Source organism: Grammomys surdaster, unplaced genomic scaffold (assembly GCF_004785775.1).
Source record: "Grammomys surdaster isolate TR1022 unplaced genomic scaffold, NIH_TR_1.0 142, whole genome shotgun sequence".
Taxonomy (NCBI): Eukaryota; Metazoa; Chordata; class Mammalia; order Rodentia; family Muridae; genus Grammomys; species Grammomys surdaster.
The window spans coordinates 1,388,422-1,406,583 of NW_021604600.1; the positions used below are offsets into that span (position 1 = coordinate 1,388,422).

General features: G+C 38.8%; 2 protein-coding genes across 2 annotated transcripts in view; both read left to right on the forward strand.

The window, feature by feature from the left end:
- The window catches only part of LOC114618523 (ATP-binding cassette sub-family A member 3-like), a 75,471-nt gene extending 60,130 nt beyond the window's left edge, over nucleotides 1–15,341 (forward strand). The window contains exons 23-30 of the mRNA XM_028764306.1: nucleotides 1,551–1,729; nucleotides 3,770–3,895; nucleotides 4,123–4,317; nucleotides 6,368–6,555; nucleotides 7,594–7,764; nucleotides 8,816–8,997; nucleotides 14,776–14,849; nucleotides 15,228–15,341. Coding sequence (XP_028620139.1) covers nucleotides 1,551–1,729; nucleotides 3,770–3,895; nucleotides 4,123–4,317; nucleotides 6,368–6,555; nucleotides 7,594–7,764; nucleotides 8,816–8,997; nucleotides 14,776–14,849; nucleotides 15,228–15,341 — 1,229 coding nt within the window. The remainder of the gene's footprint in view (nucleotides 1–1,550; nucleotides 1,730–3,769; nucleotides 3,896–4,122; nucleotides 4,318–6,367; nucleotides 6,556–7,593; nucleotides 7,765–8,815; nucleotides 8,998–14,775; nucleotides 14,850–15,227) is intronic.
- A 2,399-nt stretch (nucleotides 15,342–17,740) lies between these two features.
- Nucleotides 17,741–18,162, forward strand: part of LOC114618480 (ATP-binding cassette sub-family A member 3-like) — a 187,718-nt gene continuing 187,296 nt past the window's right edge. Inside the window, exon 1 of the mRNA XM_028764249.1 lies at nucleotides 17,741–17,857. The gene's annotated coding sequence lies outside the window, so the exon portion shown is untranslated. The remainder of the gene's footprint in view (nucleotides 17,858–18,162) is intronic.

The window sequence follows — 18,162 nt, forward strand, 5'->3', positions numbered from 1 at the left end:
TGATCTTAGCTTGAATTAAGTTGATCTAAAACTAGACAGCACACTTGGAAAGAAAAAAAATTGAGGAAGGGGAAGCTTTAGTCAAGATGTAGTGTATGAGAGAATTTATTTTCAATTTAAAAAAAGAAAATTAAAAAAAAGAAAAGAAAAGCTTGAAAGGCAGAAATTGTTTCCTGGAGACTTGAAGTTGTACAAAAAGAAGACAACAAATAGCATAAATGGAGGGCACTGCAGAGCACAAAGCCGCCTGGGAATTCAAAGATTATATCCACTCCACCTCACTCCAGAAAACAAGAGACATGGCTTCCATAAGCAAGCTACATACCCAAGTGGCCTTCCCAGACAGATCATCACTAACAGAGTGGCTGAGTGATTGATGGTCTGTGAAACAAACAGTCATTTCCAGCATGCGAACACACACACACCCACATACATGCATCCCATACACATATGCATGCATGCATACACACATTAGAAAGTGCAGGGAGGAGTTCAAGGACCCAAAATGGAGCAATCTGGGCAATAAAAGTAAAGCTAGATTATATGTCAAGGAGTAGAAAAAGATTATTAGCCTATTTTTATGTAAACATGAAAACTCTGATATTTATCTTTTTTATTAGTTATATTTTAATGTCTTTATCTAAATTTGATAGTTCAATGGAAGAGTGGGAGAAGGAAGAGGTTTCTAGCAGAGAAAGCTAACAACATGACATCAAACAGGTACTCATGTCAACAGCAGTAGAACTGATTCACACTGACAGTGCGCACCTCATTTTGTTAGTATGAAGAAAGGGTGCTTTCCTCCATGGAATTCCCCTTCAAAGACGCAGCACCACTGTAATCATGAATGTGAATGTAACCACAGCCAAGAAAATGCAAGGGATGACTATGAAGTGAGACATTTCTGGGATTGGAACATGCAACATATAAGGGACATTGCATTAAAAGCTATGAAATACAAATGAATCTAGTACTTCAGTGAAGTATTCATATCTGTGTACTCATAACATACATGACACTAGCAATTAGCATAGTCGGTGAGTAATAAAGGAGACTGGGCACAGAGCACAGGGAATTCTCTGTGCCCTCTCTGCAATTGGTTTTGTATGGATACATTTCAGTCATTAGGCTGGGAAGATAGTTTAGTCATTAAGATGCCTGCTATTTAAGCATGAGGACATCAGTTCAATTCCCCAAACCCACATTTTGGCTGGTGGCACATGCTTGGAATCTCAGTACTGGCAAGGTGGAGAAATGGAGAAATATGACTCCCTGGAGCTTGCTGACTGAGCTTATTGTTAGACAATCAGTACACACATTAATATTTATATCCTTATTATGTTACTATACAATATGTAAATGAGGGTCTATCTCTCAAACTGCATTTCCATAGGAGGATAATCATTTCTCAAACTGTGAAGACTGTGTCTTAGTTCAGCCGAATATTTTATTTTATTCTGTTTCTTCTTTGGTGTTTCATCAGTTGTTTACATCAGTGTTGCACAATAAAATTAAGTGTGATATCCCATTTTTCTCCCTTCCATTCTCAGATACTAAGAAGAACATTTATTCTTTGAAGAAGCCTATGCTTGGAAAGTATTTAATTGCTATGAGCATTACTGGCTTTGTTTTCCTTCTCTTCATTTTCTTTTGGGAAAATATCTCATGGAAATTAAGAATACTCTTCCATCAACACATTTACTTTTGTGCCTGCAAGAAATACAAGCCGGTAAATACTTAAGTATGGAACAAGTCAAAACAAAACAAAACAAAGAAACAATAAAAAAAAAACTCTAGTAGCATGGAAATTAGACATAGAAAGTAGGCACTTGTTTATACCTCAGGTATTAGAGAAAAATATTAGTGTCTACAAGAATGTCCTTCACAAAGTCCTGCTGAGGTATTACCTAAAATAAATCCCATTTGTTCAGATGATCATTGTGAAGGGCTAAAGTTTACGTCTTTATCAATTTTATCTTTTCCTGAAAACTTTATCTTGTATTCAGTTTTTTTAATCTTTATTTCTATAATTTCCTTTTGTTCTATTCACATTTGGTTTTTACGTGTTAATTCTCACTTGTTTATTTCCTGGTTTCTCTTTAGCGAGCTCAAAGCCATGATTCTTAAACCTGTCGCTTATTCTAATGTGAGCCCTTAACAACACATACACCAAACCACATGTGGTAGTTCTGTAGTTCGAGCTATTTGGAAGGCTGAGACAAGAGGATCACAAATTCAAGGCACTTCTGGGCTATAAAGGGAGTTCAAGGCCAGCCTAGGTAACTTAGACACTGTCTCAAAATGGAAAGTAATAATGTAGGCTTCTAGGTAAGATAACTACAGGCTGTTTCCACATGGCCTGGGTAAGGAAAGGTGAGTATAAGAAAGAGTATTCTGTATTCCAAAGACAGAAAGAGGCAGAGTTTGGGAAATTTATGAAGGTAATAACAGAACAGCTAAAGAATACCCAGGGAAAGATGTGTATCCATGAACAAGAGTAAGGCAAGCCATACACAGCTCCAGACACTGGCTTCATGGTTGGGGATCAGAAGTCTCATCTAAAATGCAAGCTGGGTAGTACATCTGAAGAGACTGGCAGTTCAGAAGCAGATTTGGATTCAAATCCAATTCTTTTTTGTAGTAATAATCAGAATTCCTGGTTTTACAAGATGCTGGTTGTGATAAAGAGTTCATCCTCAAAGACCTTTCTACATAACTAGCTACAAAAACCACAAGCTAGCCTAGAACTCACATTCTCCAACCTCTGCCTCCCAAGTTCTAAGATTATCAGTGTTCACCACATGCCCAGATTCTCTTTTAGTTCTCAATGTTTGTTTATTACCACATTTTAAAACAGCATTACTACACTTTGTTTCTTGGGACTCACTGTGTAGCCCAAGCTAATCTGGAACTCACTATGTAGACCAGATCTTGAATCCACAGAGATCAGCTAGCCTCTGCTTCCTGAGTTCTAGGATTAAAGGCATATATCGCCGTGTGTGTGTGTGTGTGTGTGTGTGTGTGTGTGTGTGTGTGTGTGTGTGTCTGCGCGCGCGCATGCGTGCGCGTGTATGCTCTTGGGAACTGAGGTAAGTGTTCTTAACTGCTGAGCCATCTTTCCATCTCCAGCATTTCTGTGTTTTTCAGTTTCCCCAATCTCTTCAGATGATTTTTATCCTTATGTCCAGATGATAAAATAATCTCTATGAATACTTTTTTTCTTATATTAAAAATAGGACATTTTTACACAATATATCCTGATTACAGTTTTCTTTCCCTATACTCCTCCAAGCTCCTCCCCTTCCATCCCAATCCACTCCCTTTCTGTCTCTCATTAGAAGATAAACAGGTATCTAAGGGATAATAATAAAACAAAACAATTCAGAATAGGACAAAGCAAACAAACAGAAGGAAAAGAGCCAAAGAAAAGGCACAGTAAACAGAAACACATGCAGAATCCCATCCATTCCCATAAATGTTTTAAAGTTTTGAATTACACATTAGAGCATGCACATTCATGGTTTGTACTTTGTGGGTAGCTTTTGCTTCTTCTCCACTCACCACCTTCACTGCTGTGATGAACTACTCATTACTTCTGGATGTGTACACAAGAATAAATACTCATCAAGTCCCTTGGAAATTGCTCCAACCATCCATTTATACGTGTGTAAAGTATGCCCAAGCTTGGATTTTATGAACCCACTACATTTAGGACAGATGCCTCCAAAAGATATCCACATGTAATATTTTTGTCTCGAAGAAAATACAGGATATAATTTCCAAGGAATTATCTGAAACTTCTGAAGATGATGATGTAGAAAATGAGAGAAGAGAAATTCTAGGCCACCCTGAAAAGTTTCAGAATTACCCAGTTCTTATTAAGGAGCTCACAAAGGTAAGGCCATTTCATGGCTTTCATAGTCTGCCTTCAGCCTCCTCTGAGGGGGTCAAAGTCTCACTGTGGTTCTTCAGGAGCTTTGAAAACACTTCTCGAAAATTCTTGTGATGCTATCTGGGGGAGTGACCACCTTGTCCATAATATTTCTTGTATTTAACCTACAAATGTCCTTTACTAAATTGTGCCTTGTGTATGTGGGGTTTTTTTTGTTTTTGTTTTTTAAGATATACTTTGAGTCTCCACCAATTCTGGCTGTGAAAAATATCTCCCTTGCTATCCAAGCGAAGGAGTGCTTTGGATTACTTGGATTCAATGGAGCAGGTAAAACAACTACCTTTCAAATTTTGACTGGAGAAAATATCCCTACCTCCGGGGATGTGTTCATTGATGGCATTAGCATCACCAAGAACATCCTAAAGGTAAGTTGTTATTCCAGGCTAAGATGTGAACAGAAGGATGGCTCTAAGATGCAGACAGCAGTCAGATGGCAGCCAGATATAGCACACGGCAATGATGGCAGGTACTGGTGCAGATGTCTATGCTGTGGATTCTGGAGAGGAAAACAAATTTTTAAGGAGAGGGTGAGATAATAAAAGCTCAATCTGCAACAAGTTTTTTTTTTCTTTTTTTCGGAAATTGTAGGAGCGAAAGTTCTGACCACATGTATCCCAGAAGGGCTGGAAAGGTATAAGGCAGAGGATAACTTGCATGTAGTTTAGCTGCAACTTAGTGCCTTGATCTGTGTCATTGGGTGCTCTAAAACAGGATGGCCTTTCTGAGCCATTACCAACCAAAGCAAGCCCACCAGCCTTTGTATCCTGTGCTGGTCACTGGCTGCAGGAACAGAAGAAGAAGATGAGTAACTCTGGGATGAAGTATGTTGAGGATGTAAAGCAGAAAAGAATGACAAAGGTTCGAATCCCAGGAGTTAACACCGCTTATTAGGGCCCTTGAGGAGATAGAAAGGCAGCCTGGAAGATAGACTTGCCCTCCTGAGACTGTTAAGATGCAAAAGGGATTAGGTGATCTCTCATCAAGGAGCAAACCTGAGTTGAAAACCAACAGCATGGTCCGATAAAGTGTGAAGTTTAAAAGGAGACCAGCCACCGAGCAAGGCCCGTAGACGCTTTGCAGTCAGCTCAGGTGGACAGTCTAACTATAAATCTGCCACATTCTGCTTTTTCTAAGTCCCATAACCATTTCATAAAATGAAATGTTGAATTTCCATTTTATTCATCTCTAAATACTTTCTAAATTTTTTTATGGCTTCCTTCACAATCCACTCACTGACTGATGTTGTGTCCTTTAACTTCCACAAGTTTGTAGTGCGTACTCTACCCTTAGACCACTGAATGCCCATTCTGTTTCCTTTTGCGGTTTCTATCTCTCTATCAATAGCTGAGAACTGTTTCTTGACTTTCTCTACAGGCTCCTTTATTATTTTAAAATCAAAGATTTTTTTCAAAGCCAAGTAAATTTGCATCATAAGTATTTTTCAGCCCAATAGAGCTTCTGATTCCCAGTCCTGTGAAGGAACCACATTTTCTACTCCACTGTATGTCATTTTTGCTACAAACTGAACTGATAACCTGGTAACACCAGCAGTAATCATCTTCCCCGTTCCTTGTTTAATTTTCTTTATTGTTTCTGGGGAGTTTACTTGCTTTCAGCTACCTCTGTACTTAGACTCAGCCTGAGGGGGAGGCTGAGAGTCGTCACAGGTTTTTCTGATCCTGCCTGAATTATTTTCTGTACGTAGATAATTATTTTCTAATTTTACTTATACTAATGCTGTTTTTATTGTATCTTTAATATATGAATCTGAAAGAGAGGTAAAGAGAAAAAAAATACAGGCGTGTGTTTAAAACCCACTATCCTTAAGAGCCATTTTAGCCAAATAGGAAGAGAAGTGCACCATGCCAACTCTACAAGCAGAATGAATAATCTAGTATCAATATAAATTAATTATTAATTTAAATTTATGGCTATTCTCTAGCTAACTAGGCTGTTTGCACCTACTAGGAAAAGAAAGTTCCAAAGCAGCCATCATTTTTGAGCTTCTATATGCAAAGATGAGGGCTATCTTTGGTTTTGGATCTGCCTTACTAAAGGACAAGCATGTACAAGGCTATACAGGTCAAACAGTAAAGAAAGTATCCAAGCTGGCCATACTCCTTTGAGCCCATAATTAAAATGAAAATATATCATCTTAACAGCCCTGCAAACTGAGTGGGATCTGGAATTTTGTTTCTAATTCTTCATTTCCAGGTCAATTAGAAGTAATATGAAAACAAGTCATCCCATTTAACTACAATAGATTCACAAGCAATAATTCTCTAGCCTTCCAGAAAAGAAAATTTCTTAGTAGGACTCTTAGAAGCATGGCCTGAAAACCTCCTGCCTTGTCTATGAATGTTCATGAGGTGTTAGATGGCCCGAGTTTTCACTTACAGTAATTATTGTAATTAGGTCAGGTCAAAAATTGGCTATTGTCCTCAATTTGATGCTTTGCTGGAACACATGACTGCCTGGGAAATAATGATCATGTATGCGAGGATATGGGGAATCGCAGAGCGTCAGATTCAGCCCTACGTGAGAAAGTGCTTGAACTCTTTGGATCTGGAGTCTCATGCCAACAATCTTATCAGCACCTACAGGTAAGTCATTATTCCATAGCCTCTTACCTATTGTTACCTGTTGTTATCAATGTTCATAACAGCTAAGTATCTTTGTTCCTGGTATTTGACACGAGTGCCCACAGCTCCACCTGAACTTCTCTTTCATGTAATTACCAGTTTACATTACCATATGACCTAGTTTCGTTCTGTTGCTGTGATGAAACACTCCAACCAAAAGCAACTTAGGGGCAAAGGGGGCTTGATTGGGTTACAATCTACCAGGTCACAGTCTATCATCAAAGGAAGTCACGACAGGGACAGGGCAGGACTGCTTACTGTTCCATGCACCATTACCTCCAGCCAGGGAATTCACTCATTGCCAATGGTGTTCAGCAAGAATTTATGGAGAATGCTGTTTGTTACCTGGTTTGCTCACAGACTAACACTTAGTGAACTTTTGTATCTAGCTCAGGACCACTTGCCTAGATGAACCTTCTCAAGTCAGTTAATAATTATGACAGTCCCTGACAGACATATTAACAAACCAATCTGATAAGAGAAATGAATTATTCCATTTAGACTTCTTCAGGTGATTCAAGGCTGTGTCAGGTTGACAATTAACACTGAGTTGAACATTATCTTATGCTGCTGTGTTTCAGATGCTAGTAACAGGGTCACATCTTCCCTGTTGAGAAATGAAACTTCATAACCTGGCTTCTGAAACTCAAATAGAAAATATTTCCTTTTTTCTAACATTCCTATGACTCCTATAACAAAGAGAAACATAGGTCTTCAAATTAGGATGGACGTTTTGTATCCTAATAGCAGGGACAAGTAAACAAGTTGAGCCAAAACCACACATGTGAAAAGTTGCCCTTCTACATTATAAATGTGCATGTACAGATGTACTTGGACCTGATGCCTTGTTAAAGCCTTATGGAATCTGCATAAGGGTGCCGACACTTGAGATTTTTGTTGGAAGTCTCAGTACTAAGAGGAGTCTGTTAGCTTTCAAGGAAATAACTAATAGGTATAGCTTCATCTGACTCCATTCCCCCCCCTGTCTTTGGTCTGAAGTGAAGGAAACAAACGTAGGCTGAGCACTGCCATTGCCACAATGGGGAAACCCTCAGTTGTCTTCCTGGATGAACCATCAACTGGCATGGACCCAAGAGCCAGACGCCTTCTCTGGGACACAGTGATAAAGATTCGTGAAAGTGGAAAGGCCATCATTATAACATCCCACAGGTGTGGCTCTTTGGAAGGCTCTGTCAAGAGTTGGCAAGGATTATGGTAGCTATACTGGCAAATTATTTGGGGCCAGAAATATTAAGCAGTATATTTGATTGAATAATGAGTTTATTTTTAGGAATTAAGATTCATATTAACCCTAATACATGAAATAGCCAAGAATCCTCAAGAAGTTAGAGATATATTACATTTGAAGACTCGGTGTTCTGTTATTTATCCTTTGAAAATTTTTTCAGGGCTTGGGAAGATAGCTCCACTAATAAAGTGCTTGCTATGTAATATGAGTATCTGAGCTAGATGCCAGAACCTAGATTTAAAACAAAAAACAAAAACAAAAAAACCAAAGAACAACAACAACAAAAAGCACTTGGGCTTGGGGGCTGGAGAGAAGACTAAGTAGTTAAAATCAGTTAAGCTGCTCTTCCAGAGAACTCTGGTTCAAGTCCCAGTATCTACATGGCAGTTCACAGCTATCTATACAACTCTAGTCCCAGGTAATCCAACGGCCTGGTCTTCATGGGCACTTCACGCACACGCACACCATACGCAGACGCACATGCACACGCACAGGCACACATGCACACGCACACACGCACACATTCAAACACACTGCATAGGAATGCACACAAGCAAAATATCTGTACAAATAAATAGATGATTTAAAAATGTTTAAAGCTGGGTATAGTAGTGTATGGTTACAATCCCAGTATATGACAGAAACAGGTAGATCCCCGGGGCTCACTGACCAGGCAGCCTGGCCTAAATCAGTAACCCTTACCTCTAAGACAAGGCAGGTGGTGGTTAAAGAATGATACCTGATATTGGCCTCTGGCCTCCACATACACACATGTGCATGTGCACCCCTCTTACACACACACACACACACACACACACACACACACACACCACAACATACTTCCTAACCATGAACTTGGGTGATTGGAAGATGCAACTTGTGGTTGATAACAAGATCCTGGCAAGGGTCAAATACATGTTATCTTCAAGGAACATCTTAGTTTCATGTTGTTCTGTTTCTTTGTTTTGCAAGTGTGGAAGAATGTGAAGCTCTTTGTACAAGGCTATCCATAATGGTGCATGGGAAGCTCACATGCCTGGGTAGCCCTCAGTACCTCAAGAATAAGTTTGGTAATATTTATACTCTGAAGATCAAGGTCAAGTCTGGGGAAACATTAAATGAATTTAAAAATTTCATCACACTGACATTTCCAGGTATGTTAAGTTGTCCCGATGGTGTTAGAAATATGTTAAACTTCATATATTGTTCTTAATACCCACAAAGGTTTATGTTTTAGTCTAGTTTCCCTGTGTTACTGACACCCAGTGGTCTTCCATACTTCTTTTGCTACTGCTACTGCAAAGTCTGTTACCAAACTCGGCCATCTACTTCTAGGGCCTCTTTATATTAGTTCTATCCATAAAAATCATACCTCTAAAGCTATATTTTAACATAATTCTCATTTTTCACATATTACTCATGCCAAAAAAATAACTTTTAAAGGATATTCGATATTCCCCTTCTCATTAAGCATCTTATTCTGGATTTTGACAAGTTGTGCCAGTACATGATTTTGAACTACAAGCAAGCTCTAGCAGATGTGTATCTCCTGACAAAAATCCTGCTTCTGAGTGACAAATTCAGAAGAACACCTCTCTGTCCATAGAGCAGTGGTAGCAACTATGTTCTCTTTCTAAGCCTCTTTCCTAACTGCAAAGCACTGATATAGTAACTACCATTAACAGACTCTTACAGGTTTTCTGGTGCATGTCAAGAGGTTGAGTTGTAATTTCATCTTTTGGGCTATAGAAAATATTATTAATCATACTATGGGAATATAAGATTGAAAATATATTTTAATAATCAGTGGTAGAACAGACATGAAGAAGAGATGTGAGGAAAACCAAATAATCACTTTAGCATTGACTTTAGTGACTAGAACTTCCCTCATGACACACACACAGATGTATGCAACAAAAGAATATGCTTATTCTTACTTAGCAAATGTGTTGTGTGTTCTATGTGTGTACATACATATGTGTGCAAGTGTATACACGTGTGCATGAATGTATGAAGGTCAAAAGTTGAGGTTGAGTATCTTTATCTCTGTCCACCCTATGTTTTGAGGCAGGGTCTTGTACAGAGTTTGGAGTGGCTAATCTCCTGTCTTTGACATGTGATGGGTCAATGGGCAATGTGTCTGTCATAAAAGATGAGACTCCAAGTGTGGCTCCTACTCACTGCACTACTATTTAAAGAATAAAGAGCAGGGGCATCTTAATTTTTTTCAAAAGATAATACTTTCAAATTTGATGCCAAAACTAGTCATGAACACTACAAGAAAAATTACAGACCTATGTCTGTACTGAGAATGGCAAAGAAATTCTCAGCAAGATACGTTAGTATCTTGCTGACATCATTCATGACCACAAGAAAGCCAGGCAGTAGTGGTGCACACCTTTAATCCCAGCACTATGGATCTATCTGAATTCAAGACCAGCCTGGTATACAGAGCAAGTTCCAGAACAGCCAAGGCTACACAAGGAAACCCTGTCTTAAAAAAAAAGCCAAGAAAAACCACCACCACAACAACAACCATACTGAAATGATGGTTTACCATCACCAAACCTGGAAATACGATACCACATTAGCAGAGTAAATGACGAGTGTTTACACCTATCTTAATGGAAAGGGAAAAAACTTCAGTCAAAATTCAACATTTTGTGATTTAAAAATTATTCAACAGATTGGGTGCAATAGGAATTCTTCTCAACATCTATAATACCATATGCCGCAAGCTCATAGCTAGCATTAAGTTCTATGGTATGAAGCTGTGGTGGTTTGAATGACCCCCATAGGTCCATACGGACTGCTTTTATATTTGAATGTTTGCTTCTCAGTTGATGGGACTATTTGGGAAGGATTAGGAGGTGAGGCTTTGTTGAAAAAGTTGTGTCACTGGGGGTTGGGTTTTGAGATTTCAAAAGACTTATACCATTCCCAGTTAGCTTTCTCTCTGCCCACTGCCTGCAGATCAGGATATAAAGCTCCTGGCTACTGCTCCAGCACCATACCTGTCTGCTTCTTACCATGTCTTGGATTCTACTACCCTCTGGAACTGTGAGCCCCAAATTAAATTATTTCTTTTGTAAGAGTTGCTTTTATTATGGTGTCTCTTCATAGCAATAGAACAGTGACTAAGACAAAAGTTAAAAGCTTTTCTTTTTTAGGAATCGGTAGGAAGTTAGTGGGGTGTAAATTAGTATAGCCAGTTAAAAAATGGAAATTCCTTAAAAAGTTAGCAATAGAACTAGCCTATGACCTTGCTAGCTACTCATGAATATATCTAAAACAAGTAAAAAGAGTATGTGAAAGTGATAACTACACTTATATGTTTACTGTAGCATTACTCACAGTACCAAAAAAAGAAAACAATGTAAAGATTTGTTGAGGAGTGGTGGATAAAGACAATATGATATACATACGGCAGCTAGCATGGATGCACATAGCAGGGAAACTAACCTTGAAAAAGAAGGAAACTCCATCATTTGTGGCAACATGAATGAAGCTAGATGACATTTTATTCAATGAAATAAGCTATGTATAAAAATACAAATGCCATACGGTCTCACCCAGATGTTGAATCTAAGGAAGTTGCGTGGAAGTAGTTGATTCGTGGTTACTAGGTGCTATAGTAGAATGAGGTTGGGGAGATTTTGGATAAAGGATGCAGTGCCTTATTCACTCGTTTATTGCTGTGAAGAGACACCATAACCAAGGCAACTCATATAAAAGAAAGAATTTAACTGGGGCTTGTTTACAGTTTCAGAGACTTAGTCCATCATCATCATCATCAGAGAGAGACACAGAGAGAGAGACAGAGAGAGAGACAGAGAGAGACAGAGGCAGAGAGACAGAGAGACAGAAACAGGACTTTTGAAACCTCAACCCTCATCAACATACTTCTCCAACAATGCCATACCTCCTAATCCTTTTCTTTTCAAACAGTGCCATTTGCTGATGACTAAACATTCAAATATACGAGCCTATGAGGATGTGGGGAAATTCTTCTTTAAACCGCCACAGAAGAAGAAAAATTAAACAGTGTGATGACTATAGTTATAATATTATACTCTTAATAATCTATTATAAACATAAAAGACTGAGATATCATAATTTTTTAGATTTATCTATTTTATTTATTTTTAATTATGTGTGTGTGAAAGAGAGAGAGAGAGAGAGAAAGGGAGAGAGAGAGAGAGAGAGAGAGAGAGAGAGAGAGAGAGAGAGAGAGAAAGAGAGACTGTTTTATTTGCATGTATGTCTGTTTACCAGACATGTGGTTGGTGCTCATAGAGGTCAGAAGAGGGTGTCAGATTCCGGGAACTGAAGTTAGGGATGGTTCCGAGCTGTCATGTTGGTCCTGAGAACTGAACCCAGGACCTCTGCAAGACCAACTGCTTCTAGCCATTGAGCTATCTCCAGCCCCAAAAGCAACTGTATTAACTCAATTTAGCCCTTCTGCATGCATACATACTGCATTATCACATCAGTTCTCATGTTAATTTAAATGAGTAAGTAGATGAACTGAAAAAATGAAAATGCCTTCAGTATTCATGTTGCACATATTGCTTATTTTTATGGGGTAGAAGCTGGGACATTGCACCTGACAACGAATGAGTAAGTATTATTTGACCTAGATGGGGTGATTTTTTTCAGTGCTTGTTTTAAATACTTTATTATGCTTTATATTTGAAATATGCCACAATAAAAGAGTTCTACATGATCATCACAATAATGCATGCATTAAGATTAATATTAACCAAATCCACACACACGTGAGCATGTAATATTTCTTTAAAACGTTTTGAATTCAGTTTAATTAGAGTTGTAATGATTTACAGATTTACATAGGTTAATTATTGATTGACGTCAGTTGTAGTTGCCATAGTAGAGAGAAAAACTCACCAAGATGCTAAATCTTCATTTTCTGAAGGAGCAGAGGGGTTCAGCCTTTTTGGAAAAGATTGATACCCAGCTAGCTCACTCCATTATACAAATATTCAAACATTACTTGGGGCTGGGAAAGGTTTCAGTTACCAAAGTTATCTTGCCCTTGCTGCCCATGAGAGCAGACGACCCACACAAATCTAACCCTTTTGACCATGACTAGCCAGAATAAAAAAAACAAAAAACAAAAAAAAGTCATGTTTGCCAGGAGTGTCTTAGGACCAAGGTTGGTGCAGCTGCAAGCTCTCATGTAACATCAAGTGCAGATTCTCTAGAGAGACAATATTTCTTCAAGTTTCAAACAGTCTCATAACAATTTCTCAGCCTCTAGTAATTGATCCAAGCATAGCAAAGACTTTGCTGAAACATTTCATTCAAAGCCAGACATGAAGATTTTACTATACATTGCTTAAAGCCAGACATTTTACTATACAGATCACCACAGTTAGTGATAAATGCACTTCTTTCCACTAATCATGCTCTTAGAGCCTTACCTGTAAAAACAACAAGATCACAGTAGCATAACTGGTTGATTTCTGTGCACGGTTCTCCTTGCATGTGGAAGGACATGTGTAATCATGAGACTGAGACAATCTTGTCTTAGTTACTTTTCTGTTGCCATGACAAAACACCATGAGCAAGACAACTTATAAAAGAAAGCATTTAATAGGGGCTTACATGTTTAAAACATTAATATCCATGACCACCGTGGCAGGGAACATGGTAGCAGGTAAGTACACATGGTTCCAGAGCAGTAACTGAGAGATTTACATCCTGATCCACACCTACCAGGCAGAAAGAGAAAGAGGACTACCTGGCATGGCACCATCTTCTGAAACATTGTAGCCCACTTTTATGGAATACCTGCTCCAACAAGGCCATATTTCTTAATCCTTCCCAAACAGCTCCACCAATGAGAGATTGAAGTGAGACTTCTGAAATTTAGGCTTCCTTTAAAAACACAAGACTATTCTAAGGATATGTTTTCATTTTAACCCCAAGTGTAGGGATACGGGGCTGCTGTGCAACAGCTGGCTATGATTTGCCTCATGTTCTAGCAGGGGCATGGTTTTTTGAGTTGCAGATAGTTTCTGTAATTGTGTGACATTTGGGATTCTTGGAACTTTTCAGAGGGTATATAAATCCCCTGAGAGGCAGGAGTGGGTGGCTGTTGGTCGTTCAGGGGGTGTTGTGTGCAGTTTGTTAGTAGTGCTCAAAAAAGAAGCAAGAAGAAAGAAATTAGACTCAGATCTCTCTCTCTTTCTCTCTCTCCCTCCCTCTCTCCCTCTCCCTCTTTCTCCTCTTCTCTCTCTTCTATCCTTCATTCTCTCCTATCTAGTGATGGGGATGAAAACCGGGGAGATAAGGGGTGGGAAAAGGAAGAACCCACAAAGTAGCAAAGAAGAAACAAAAAGAAACTAGACTCAGATTCCACTCTCCCCCCTCCCCATCTTTCTTTTTCTCCTATCCAGTGATGGGGGTAAAAAGAAGGACCCACAAGGTAGCAAAGACCAGCTACAACCAACCAATATTCTAATATATGAACCTATGGGATCATTCTCATCTCAACCATCATACTTTTCCGTCTTCCTCTTCCCAAACTGTGCCCTCATACACGCACAACCAGAAAATCCTATCAATAGTCAGCACTATGTTTAGGAATAAATATATTAGTGTTTTTAAAAGCTCAAACTTTTACACCGGGCACACAAGTTGACAATTTACTGAGCGTAAAAGCTTCAATAGTTGCTGTCAATTCCCTACAATAAGACTATTTTATTTAATTAGTTCTAAAGTCTTTAAAAATATTTAATATATACCAAAGACTGTAGGTTGGGAGGAATCACATCGGCTATGTTAACCCCAACCATTCACCTTTGTATATAACATTATATATATAACATTAAGCAGATACAGTACTATTTTGATCATCTAAAAAGAACTTTGTAAAAATACTCACCTGTCCTATTTTCCTGTCGTAGGTAGTGACTTAAAGCAAGAGAATCAAGGGATTCTTAATTACTACATTCCCAGCAAGGACAACAGCTGGGGAAAGGTGATCAGAAATGGTACCTTTTTATCAGTGCATGTTAGGGGACACTAACAATGGGGGTACTTGGGATCCAGGGAGCAGAACTGTACCTGATATTGTGAACTCAGTGGAGTATTTATGTTCCTCTTCAAATGCCTTAGTGTATAAATGCCTTTGATGACTGCCCTCAAATTCCATTATCAATCCATGTCCATCAAAGAAACGGAGACAGAGAACTACATCCTCCATTTCTCAATCACCTGTTTTCTTCTGCATTCTGATTTTGCCCTTCTGGTCTTGTTGTCTAATTTAATGTACCTGACAGAAATTGAGGAGGATGGGAAGAGGATCCTTTGGGAGCTAGAGAGAGACTTCAACTGCATGCTTTTGTTGTTGTTTAAGGTGTTTGGCATTTTGGAGCAAGCAAAAAAACAGTACAATTTAGAAGACTATTCCATCAATCAGGTCACCCTGGACCAAGTCTTCCTGTCTTTTGCTGACCAAGACAGGAAGTGATTATAAGACAGAGGTTCCTTGAGACTCAGCTACAAATAGTGATACTGACTTTTCTTTCTTTTCCTTTCTCTCTCTCTCTCTCTCTCTTCCTCTCTCTCTCTCTCTCTCTCTCTCTCTCTCTCTTTCCTTCTTTCTCTCTCACTCTGTTTTACCTACAGCTGGGTACATGGGAAGATCATTCTGTGCTTGTTAATCTTCATGTAAATATATTTGTGTAATAAATAGTTCCCTGAAAGAAAAAAAAATGTGTCCTCTTCACTGAAGATATGGGTGAATGTCCTGTTTCAGATATGTCTAAATCTAAAAACAATTTTTAGAGCTATTTTTCTTTCCTAGAAAAATGAAAGAACAACATTCATTTTTGCAAGGATTCGTTCTTAGATGGTCTAAGTACTTGAGTATAAACATCTAACAGCGATAGTGCCATCAGATTTGCCCAAGTAGAAATGTGTTAGTTTTAGAAGCTATAAATAAGAATACAAACCCCAAGCAAATCAAATTTGCCACAAACATGTGCACAAATATATGTGCACAAACACACATCAACTTATTCCCTCCTATGTCTAAGTTAAATTAATGTCAAAGTTTGATATTATAGTTTCCAAATTTTGAAATAATGGTTCTTACTTCAGTGATTAAAGAAAGAAAATGAAGTACATGGACAGGATCTTTAAAAACGTGATTTTCTTTCTATTCTTGCTTCCCCTGAAATGAAAAGTAAGAGAATAAAGTATAAATGGAATGAGACCAAGATTTTTTTTTCCTGATTGTTGTCTAGGAGAAGTCATGATCGCTCTTTCTGTCTCTTGCTGCATTTCATGAGCATGTAAGTCGGATGGTTCTTGGTGGATCTACAGGATTGTCTAGGGAGCTGCTGTGTGTTAGGGTAGTTTCTTCAGTTTTCAGACCTCAGTCGGAACTTCTCAATTATAAAATAACAGCCATGGCCATTGAGACAGCTCAATTGGTAAAGGCACATTCTGTCAAGCTTCATCACTTGTTTGATCCCTAGGGTCCCCATTGTAGAAGAAAAAACTGACTCCAGTTAGTTATCCTCTGACCTCCACATGTCCCTACCCCAAATAAATAAAATGTAATTAAAATGGTTTTAATTATATCAATAAGGATTTTATTTTTATCAAGCTCTAGGGCCATGAACACTTTGTAGCTTTTCCTTTGGCTACCTAGGTATGGGAGTCAACAGAAAGGTATGATTGATTCCTAAGGAAATATTCATTGTTTTTGATTCCTAAAACTATATCCATTGCTTTCCTGTTTCCTGAGTGGGGAAAGCTCTGGTTCTGTTTTAGCCTTACAACAACATATATACATAGGGTATAAATTGAACAATAAAAACACCTTCTTGACTGCTTTCATCAGCACAGCACTCCAATAGGAACTTAGACATACCTCTAATGAACATTACAACAAACAATAATAGAAGATATATCCTTTTCAAGTGCATATGGAATATTCTCTAGCAGTCACTGAATCGTGGGTCTTTAAACAAGCCACAATAAGGGTGGGTTGGTGATTTGGTTCAATGGTAGAGAACTTTGGCAGCAAGTACCTGGCTTTGGTTCCCAGGTCTAAAAAGAAAAGCCTCTAAAATTTTAAGCCTAGACTTAAAAATATTGAACTCTTACTGAGTGCCTTATCTAACCAAAATGTTTAATAAAACTAGAATTCAACAACAAACAAAATAGTGGAAAATTCACAAGTATTTGAAAGTAAAAGTACTACTAATTATGAGTCAAAAAAAGAAAACAAATTACAAAATGTCTTCAGAAAATGAAACAAGATCAAAACATACCAAATTTTAAACGCAAAAGCAGAGCTGAGAAAAATGTGTAGCTATAAATGAAGACTTCTAAAACAACAACAAAAAAATACTTTTAAATCAAGAATCGAACTGCATGCCTAACACAAGAAGTAGAAAAGTAGGAAAAGCACACACTAGCAGAACAATAAAACCAAGAATTGACAAAGGGGAAAAATCAGGGAAAACAAAATTTAGGTACTTGAAAACCAGGCACTGACAAGTCTTTATCTAGATGAAGAAAAACTTGGGGCTGGACAAATGGCTCAGCTGTTAAGGGCACTTCCAGGGCCCGGCTTCAAATCCCTGCATCCACATGGCAGCTTACAACTGTCGGTAACTCCAAGATCTGACACTTTCACATAGGCAAAACACCAATGCACGTAAAATGAAGGTAGATAAATTTAAAATACAATAGTTTAAAAACAAAAGAAAAACTGTGAAACCTTAAATTGTTACATGACTACCCCGATAGACTTAGGCCCTCCCACACACCCCAAGCACTGCCTTCTGCTACTAGGCCTCTGCCCCGCCTCCGCGCTTCCGGTTGGCCTCTGCTCCTGTCCTGGTGAGGCTGCGCAGAGCGGTTGATCCGTGTGTCGAGGGTGTTGAGCGGAAGTGCAGCTTAGGGAAGACTCGAGCCAAGCGACTCAGTGGAGGAGGCAGGGTATGTGGAGGCGGTTGCTAGCTCTGAGTGGTGAGTGTCAGGGACCTACTCCCACTCATCCCCCCACTGCTTCCTAAACTCCCTGACAACTCAAACTGTGAGAGGTTTGAAGTACATTTGAGGTCTGGGCTGTAGCTTACTGAGGAACAGCTCAAGTTTGGGAAGAGCAGTTCGACCACGGTAACTCCCGCCATTTCCAGTTTAAGTTGTTGGGGGGGGATGTCAGAGCCCAGCTCAGGGTGTAAGGTTACAAGAGGTTAAAGGCTAGAGGGCAGGATGCTCACCTCCCCACCATTCCCTGGAGAACTGAATGGGTAGGACTGCACAGAATACAA